This window comes from Alligator sinensis, unplaced genomic scaffold (assembly GCF_000455745.1).
Source record: "Alligator sinensis unplaced genomic scaffold, ASM45574v1 scaffold181_2, whole genome shotgun sequence".
Taxonomy (NCBI): Eukaryota; Metazoa; Chordata; order Crocodylia; family Alligatoridae; genus Alligator; species Alligator sinensis.
The window spans coordinates 1,147,741-1,156,815 of record NW_005842429.1 but is presented as its reverse complement, the minus strand read 5'-3'; the positions used below and the strand labels follow the sequence as shown (position 1 = coordinate 1,156,815).

The following is a 9,075-nucleotide window of genomic DNA, read 5'->3' as shown; positions in this document are numbered from 1 at the left end:
ACTCCATTTCAGAATTTGTTGTAGACTGTCTTTGGCCCATGAGCAACACTCTGGTCAAAGCTGCCTACAAAAACAATAAAACGAGCCTTTAACCACCGATGCGTTAAGCAAAGCTAAATGCACTGCAAGTCGATGTCGTCACTCTCAGGCTAAAATGTCCTTTTATCTTTAGTAGAATATGAAATCAGAAGAAAACAGCGTGAAATATGAACTGCATTCCTAAAGAAACGTACACTTCTCCACCTCCAGTTTGTTGCTCCTTAAAGGTATGCATCATCATAATAGCTATTTTTTGTTAGCTTCCTCTTTGCCCATTATACTCTCACCCCAACAGCAAAAAATACGTTACCCCATGCTCATGTCTGAGCAAACATCCACTGAAAATCTTTTCTTCATAGTGTTTGCACTAATATTCCTTTTTTTTTTTTACCAATAATCTCTGCAATTCTCCCAGCCGTCTTCCTCCCCCAGCATCATGTTAACACCACACAAAACACACTTGCAGTAGCACATTAGTTCACTGATGTGTTTCAATGTATTTTTAACAGAGCAGTCTGCTTTTCCCTTCCCCCTAGTCCTTGGGAGAAATGATTCAATTTTTTTTTTGCAAAATATATGGAATAACTATTTGAAAAAATGTGACACAAATGTGAACAATTTTAAAGCAATTCAAAGGAGTAGAAAATACCACATAAACTGTGCAGTCAACATCTAGCAGGGAAAGAGGAATTAAGAGTCACCAAATCTCAAAGTCAGTATTTTTTACAAGACATATATCATTTATTTTTAAACACTGGTATTCCATATTCCACATCAAATTCACAGAGAAATAAAGCACCCAGGTCCATGCTACAAACTCAGCCTGGTATATCAATTCCAACAAGGGTATAATTTCCAATCAGCACAGCTATGGCAGCAAAAACTGCTGTTGCAGACACAGATATAGCAGCAAAATTGCACCTTTGCTGTTAGAACTTATGTCCTGCAGGGACTGGGTGAAGGAAACTAAAGAGCAAAAATACTGTTTTGCCAGTGTAAGCTGTATCCATATTAGGGTCACGAGCAGATGTTCTCTTCAAAGCATGCTGAGTGCCTGTGGAGCGCTACAGCTAGGGAGGGTGCTGATGTAGCACCTCCTGAAATAGGTGCACCCTCCACCAGAGTGCTCAGTCCTCTGGCATCCCACAGTGCTCTGCTCCCCAAATCTTGAGGGAGAGGGCAGGGGGACAAGGAGAGCAGACAGCCAATTAGTACTCTCCTGTGCAATCAAACTGTGATACCAGTTGTCCTTGGAAACCTCCAGAGGCTAAGAGGCATACAGGGATTCATGCTCTCCAGCTCTCTGGCTGCAGGCTTGTGTGTGTACGTGCGCGCACATGTGTTGGGTGGTGGGAGAGTAATGCTCTGAAAGTGCTCTGAATTTGAAATGCGCCAATACAAGTGGGTTTGGAGCACTACCAGTGCTTTACAAAGTTATACTGATAAGTATGTTAATGAAAGCCTTCCATGTCTACACCTGGCCTAGTTTTTGCTTTGTCTGCAGATGCAAGTGAAAAGGAGAGTTTTTATCTTGTTTCTTTGATACAATGCTCCCAGTGTACTCAAGTGTCTGAGAAAATATTCTTTGGGCAATAACAGACAATTTGGCTGCTAGATTGGGTTCAGCTCCCACTTGGGGACCTTTCCTACCTGGAATTGTTGGGGGGGAGGGAGGGTGTCTTGTGGAAGTCCAGCAAATGACAGTGCAGCGGCACTCGGGAGGGGAGAGGAGGGAGGGATAAGAGGCACAAATGCAGCAGCACTTGGGGATAAGAGGCACAAATCCTGTACAGAGGAATATGTGGACCACCTGAGAGGTATAGGAACTAGCTCAATTGCCAGAGAGCTCACCTTCCTTTTGAAACTCTCAGCACGATGTGGCCTCCATGAACCATGCTGTCCTGCATCCGTAGGACATGCTGTCCTGCTGCCACAGTCAGTGAGGAGGCTGATGAGAAAGGGCAAGGCACAGTTGGCTCGGTTGCTGAAGGAATTCTTTCTTGAATAGCTGCCAGAGGAGAGAGGGTTGCACTGATAATGTGCATAGTAAACACGTGTGCATTCCTCACACAAGAAAAGAAGAAAAACTAGGAGAAGTACTGTTTTGTATTATAAATGCTCCTCCTGAGGATGGGACATACAACACCTTATATAGCTAGGTTCCTGGTCCAAATCAAAGCGAGGTCATCAGTCATCAAAATCAGTTCAGGGGCCTGAGTCAGTGAAAAAGCATCTCTCTCCCTTGCAGAAAACATCACCACTAGCTGTTGGCATTTTCCACAGAGAAGGCAAAGATAGGCACCAAGAATGCACTCTTTTGTCACACTAGCTCACTGGATTCTCCAAGTCATGGCTGTGCAATGCTGGCAGCTTACACCATTGCTACTTGCATACTACATGGTTTATGGATAAATGACTATTCATATACTCTTAATTCACACAAACTGACATTTTCAGTGGACAGAATAAATACCAGACAGGGGTGTCAGGCACAAAAGCAGGCCAATTCTGGACTTTGTACAAAACCTGTAACATTATTAAAGGCTTATATACAACTGGCTAGTGAATGAACAACACTTACATTTTAATAATTTTTTAGTACAAATAAGGCCTGTGACCATTTCATTTACAAAAATAAATCCAAGTATCGGCAGAAAATAGACATTTGTGCTTTTGGTTGGCTCCTTTGCTGGTCATTTTGTTTTCTTTAAGAGGAAGTTTGCAACAGCAACATAAATTGTGGAAACGGCATGCTATGTTGAGAAGAATTTTCTACCTCTACCAGAAAACAGCAATAAGCTTCAGCTATTTTTATTTCATTAGTTTAATATTTGTAGCCCTATCTTCTTGCCAACTTCTTTTAGCAGAGAGTAAGAAAATAAAAGCACATAAAACAGAAACAAACATGATACAGAGGCAAAGAATGACAAAATGTATAAAGGCTTGCTCCTTAGGGGAAAAAGGGATTATTATATATAGAATTATTATTCTATATAATAAAAAGGGATTATTATATATACAGTTATTATTCTATGTAAGGAGAGTGATCACAAAAACGGAGGCTAGGCATTTAGGCACAGATTAGTGCAAACAAAAAAATAAGAAACAGCTCAAATGATGCTGCTCTTCCCATGTTTCCCTTGGCCTCCTGGTTAATTGGAGCCAAAGAGCCTGCACAAGGCCCTTTATGCCTGTCCCTCATCAAGTGAACTTTATTTAGACCTTCTGCCCTGGGCCTGGACCCTAGTCAGCCTGCCTAAATGGGTTTGATTTAGAAAACAAGAGCTGTGGTGGAGGTGAGCTGCACCCACAGACAAGGGGAGGTTCTGTCTCTGCTACATACTTCCCCTGAGATGGTTTCTAGTTCCTGAAAGCATAGACCTGGCTGAGCAGTTGAGTCATCAACACTGTCTGCATGTTGAAGAAATAGATAATGATACTTATAACTCCAAAGACAGAAATTCCTGGATAACTCAGTTTCCCCTTCCCATGGGTTAATTCTGCATAAGTGTGAATGAAGTCCAGTATGCAAATACAAATTGACAAGAAGGAAAACAGGAAACTTGGCTCACCTTTAAATATGTGTTCTTGGATATCTATTTTCCTGTACTGTGGGATACTAAAAAGAAGTTTCTAAGCTTACTGATTTGGCCATTTTAAAATGTAAACATTGAAACAGGTCTTTGGTCATCTAAAAAACCCAGTTTACTTCTGAGGTTAAAAGGGAGTGTTCACAGTGAATCCTCCAAGAATAAGTTCTTTAAGATCTTTTTCTAGTCTTGACTAAGATAATGCAAAAAAATCTCAGTGACCATGAAATGAAGAGGTAGAAGAGGATTTCAGGCAGATTTCCCAGGCACAGCTTTGGTGTGTAGCAGTTGTTTTGTTAAAGGTTAATAGAGAAGAAAGATTTCCCTTTTGTAAAAGGATGGAAGAAATTAGAATTAATTTTTTCCACCTTTAAGATTATACAGATCCTAATGAAGAAGTGTAAACTCTCCAGATGAGGTTTTATTATTCTTATTGCAACTAGTTGGGAGCAAGAGAGCAGTTCAAAAGGACAGAAATAGCATTTCTTCGTAAAGCTCAAGAAATTCAGTTTCTCCATTATAAATTATTTTGGTGCCAGCTTCTTTGGTCCAAATACTGTTTGTTCCTTCCTTTGCACAAGTTTTTCAAGTAGATCTTCACACACTTTTGGAATACAGTCCAGTTGCAACAATATCCACTCTCTTTACTCAGTGGTTGGCTCTTTTCTTTGGTTTCACCTTTAGCAAGGCACAGACATCCTGCAGTGGTGAAAGTCACACAGCTGCATCTTTAAAAGGAAGCTAGTGTCAGTTGGGTAGCCACAAACAAATTATTTTATTTGATTAAAGGACACACAGGAAACATTCTTTTTGAGGAGGCAAGGAGGAGATCAAGCATTCACTGATTATTATATGCAAGTTATTTTGCTGTTAACAGCTGCCAGTAACTGCTAACACATTTCAGTATTCACTGAATTCATTAAATTACCATCTCTCAATAGATGGAGTAATAGGGTACAGAATGTTAATAAATCCTTCCATACCAACTCTGCCATGGAAGATATAAATATAAATTTTGAATAAATTCTCTGCTTCATATTAACATGAGACATTTGACACTTACCTGTTGACTGAGTAACACAAGAGACCTTGTAAGATGACCACATGCTCAATATGCAAAGGAATGTAGCTAGGAAACCGAAGACCTGTTAAAAAATGGTGCATTTAAAAACCGTTTTAGGGAATCTATGCAGTAGAGAGTCCCATATATTAAAATCCCATTATTGTTGCATAACGGTGTTAACTGAGAGGCGGAACGCTCCTACCAGAGGAAAATGTGCTTGTGTGAGGCCCATGTGTGATGTGCCCTAACCAGCCATTTGAACTATTCAAATCTCAAAATTAGGGCTTAGGAATGTTTTCAATGGGACACAGATCCTGTGCAAGAACCTTTTACACAAATGAAGATTCCTTCCTGCAGCCATGGAAACATTCTTATTTTTAGATGCTAAAGTTGGAATTCATATTAGGGGTGTGTGAAGCAGGCCATATTCGATTCAGATTCAGTCTGAATCGGGGACAGCGATTCAATCTGATTCGGATCACTGTCCCCAATTCGATTCAGCCGAATCTGAGTCTGAAGATTTGATGCGAATTCAGAGAATCAGAGATTCGGCCACAGACACAGCTTTAAATGTTGGTTTTTTTTTTTTTACATACCTTGAGGTACCAGGCATGGATCGTGAACGCTGTGATGCTGGGACAGATGGAGCATCCCACAGAAGCATGGGGGGGGGGCCCCCCACATGCTCAACGGTGAACCTGGAAGTGGACCGGAAGTACTTTCGGTCCACCAGGGAGCATGCTCCGACTGGCTCGGTGACTGGCCATGGGGGAACCCCGGGCACCGCCCCAGACCCAGGAGGCACAAGTTGCCAAGCTGGGGGGGCAGGGCCCCCCCATACGCTCCCTGGTGGACCTGCAAGTGGACCGGAAGTGCTTCTGGTCCACTTCCGGGTCTGCTGCCAAGTGCACTGAGGACCCTACCATGTTCCTGTGGGACACTCCATCCACCCCAGCATTGCAGCATTCACGAGCCACCTGGTACCTTGAGGTATGTAGAAAACCATTTAAAGCTGTGTCTATGTCCGAATTGCTGAATCTTTCAGAATCTTTCTGAATCGATTTGGAGGGTTCTGATTCGATTCAGAGAGATTAAAGGGTCTCCTGATTCAATTTGGAGATTTGGCCACTGAATTGGGCTGAATCTCCACCGAACTGAGTCAAGGACTGAGGTTTCGCACAGCCCTAATTCATATATTTCTATGTAGAGTTATGACTCTATTTAACACACGTCTACTTGCTGAAAGCAGGAACATATTATACCCTGTACTCTTAACACTATATAATAGATTGTAGTTACAAAAACATGACTATATCTTTGACTTGTACGTCACTCACTTCAGTGGAGCTGTGCTGATTTACAGCACCTGGAGATTCATCTCAGTTTAGAACTCAATTCTGACAGGGTAAAGTACACTGGATTCCTATGAACTCCATACATACAGAATGGAGCCCAAAGCATAGGAGCATTCACAAAACATTTAGCACAAACAGAATCAACAATATTAGTTAAGGTCCTCCCCCTCAAGCCTCAGTTCTATGACTGCAGGGACTTCCAGTTTCTATCAACAGAACAAAGAGCACAAAAATAACCTTCCAATAATTCACAGCAAGTGTTGACTTAGTTCATAGTTTGACAAAGAATCATCTGTTACTAAATAAGTCTATCCCAGGTACTTGCTGCCCAGAGAAGTTTTTACCCATTCATTTCTACAGATCACAAATTAAATTTCCAAAAGGCCACACTCTTCAAGAAGTAACATTAACAATTTTCCCTTTTAGGAATTATTGATATATTGATCCAATACAGTAAAAGGGAATACCATAATTCTGAATGTGATATAAAAGATCTTGACTCCCTCCAATTATTAAATTAATATACTGCTTTTCCCAAAAGGAGAAGGCCCTTTTGTCCTGACCCCCTATTCATGTCAGAAGGCTGTTTGTGGTCCTCTCTCTCTCTCTCTCTCTCATCTTCCTTTGCATCTTATCTTGAACTTCTTAGGATGTGGCAGCTCCTTAACAACCCGCACCATCAACACATGATGTTGGCTGTTAAGGAGCTTGCTACATTCTACCACAAAGGGAGATGCATTTCAATATTGAACAAATCTGACACAGGTCTGACCATATTCATGACCATTACAATTTGCCTTGACTAAGGTGGGGCAGAGGAGGGAATGTACTGCAACTCAGAGTCTCAGTTTCTTCCTTGTGAGCCTTTTCTTTTGAGAAAGAAGGAAATTACTCCTTTTTGTGGAACAGTTTACTTTTCCCCTCTATGCTCAGCCACCAGCTCTGAACTAAGAGTGAAGAAATAACAACAAGGACCTTCTGATCCCCTATACCTCCCTCCCCACCTCCTTGCTGACTGTGGGGTCCAGTGGATAAGCACCTTCTCTACATTCTGCGACTGAAGCCACAATCTGAACATGGCAGAGCGGAGGAAATACTGGTTTCCTCCAAAGTCCCCAGCATGGGCCAGACAGACCTGTAATAATATAGCATAAAATCCTTTGGGATGGTGAATATTAATGTGAGATTACACGGGAAGTTTTATATGGGCCCCATCACTGTAGAAACAGAGTGCTTCTCTGTTCCAGGAGAGGGTTCAGAGTTGTGAATCCCACATGGAGGAAGACTCCTTTCTGCAGCCTACAGTAAAGAACTTAAATCCCACAGAAGTATGTGGGTTTAAGACAAACAAACCCATCTCCTCAGACTTTCCTAATGTCCAGCTTAGTTGGCTCCTCACTCACAGTGCTTAATTTTTTAGTTATCGTTCTACATGTCTAGTTTAGGATTAGAGATTTTCTCATGATGGCCAGCACCTACAAGTCAGGCGTTGAAGAACTAAGTCTTGTACTATTTAAGGAGTTCTGTGGATTTAGTTCTGAAAATGGAAAGGCCTGTGAGGAGGTACAGCAAGGCAGCTGCAACGCATAGGACTGTGCCAGCTGCCGCAGTGCCAGTTGTGCCCTCCCACAAAGGCAGCACTCAGGGCTTTCCCCCTCCATTATGCTATTGGGTCTGTAGTCATTCTTTATTTCAGCAGAACTGAGTTTCCTCAATCTAAGTTCCACTGCTGATAAAGTCTTGTTTTACACATTCATGGACTTCCTCAAATTAACCATATAGGGAAGTCTTGGTTGTAGGGACGGTTAAATATCTCAGATAGCTAGGGTCAACTTCACAGAGAGCTGGGCTCTCTATTCACAAGCATCATGTTTGGGGAGTAAGGCTGCCTCACTGACATGCCGTGACCACCACCATAGGCAGCTGGAATCCTACAGTAATCAATTAGCTTGTGTGTTATTTTAGGGCGGTGATACTCAGGCAGTGGCTCCTAAGCTACAGGAAGCTCTTTAACTGATCACGTGTGTTTTTTCAGAGAAAAATATCATCAGTTTGTTTTTTTCCTCCAAGACATAAGCAAGGAGCAACTGTAAAGAGAATGCTTCAAACAATAAATTCCTGATACACATTACAGAGCAAATAACAGATACAAAGTCTCTGATCTTGTAAACACTGTGATCTAACAAAGTCTTACCGCTCCAGCTACGAGTCCTGATTGATTGTAGCTCTTGGACGCTGCCACAATACATGCAATGAAAAGCAGAACTGTACCAATTAAATAATGCAGAAATTCCTGCAAAGACAAATACAGCGCACTATCAGAAAGGCATTTCAACGTGACTTAGATTCAAAAGTGTGCAAGTCAAGGCAAATGCTGATCACTTGTAAATCAAATAGAAAGAAATACTAAGCAGAGAAATTACCTCAAAACAAATAGTGGAGAAAGGGATTTTTGGACATCTCTTTTGTGACCAAAATTTCAGATCCCTTGCTAAAATGTCAGGATCAGAGCTTCAGCTCCTTTGCAACCTGCGGAGTTACGCTAATTTACACCAGTTTAGGATCTGGATTGTGGACATCAAAAATCCATTCTAAGCAGAATTGTTATGTTACTAGATTTAAAAAAACCTAATTTATAATGAGGTAACAAGACCTATGGTCAAGCCCTATAAGGCAGGTCTCTTCTGTTAACTGACCCTGCTAGTAGGACTTGGATCCCTGCAGAAAGCTACTAAGTCTGGCTGATTCATTCTAACTTGTGCAGCTTGTTAGCTTCACCAGAATATAAAAGGTAAATATGACTGACTAGCCAGGGAAACTATGGGATGAAACAGGAACATCCTGCAGGATATCCTAGAAACACAGTTTCATAGTTGGTAGGGTCAGAAGGGACCTTGACAGATCATCAAGTCTGCCCCCCTGCCATGGCAGGAAAGAGCACTGGGGTCAAACGACCCCAGCAAGGTGATCATCCAGCCTCCTCTTAAAGACCCCCAGGGTAGGAGCCAGCACCACTTCTCTTGGAAGT

At 41.8% G+C, this 9,075-nt stretch overlaps 1 protein-coding gene across 1 annotated transcript in view; it reads right to left on the bottom strand.

The window, feature by feature from the left end:
• Positions 1-770: 770 nt before the first annotated feature.
• Positions 771-9,075, bottom strand: part of CMTM7 (CKLF like MARVEL transmembrane domain containing 7) — a 43,392-nt gene continuing 35,087 nt past the window's right edge. The window contains exons 3-5 of the mRNA XM_025211778.1: positions 8,242-8,340; positions 4,693-4,774; positions 771-2,047 (exon numbers count right to left, since the gene is read on the bottom strand). Coding sequence (XP_025067563.1) covers positions 1,887-2,047; positions 4,693-4,774; positions 8,242-8,340 — 342 coding nt within the window. The 3' untranslated portion in view covers positions 771-1,886. The remainder of the gene's footprint in view (positions 2,048-4,692; positions 4,775-8,241; positions 8,341-9,075) is intronic.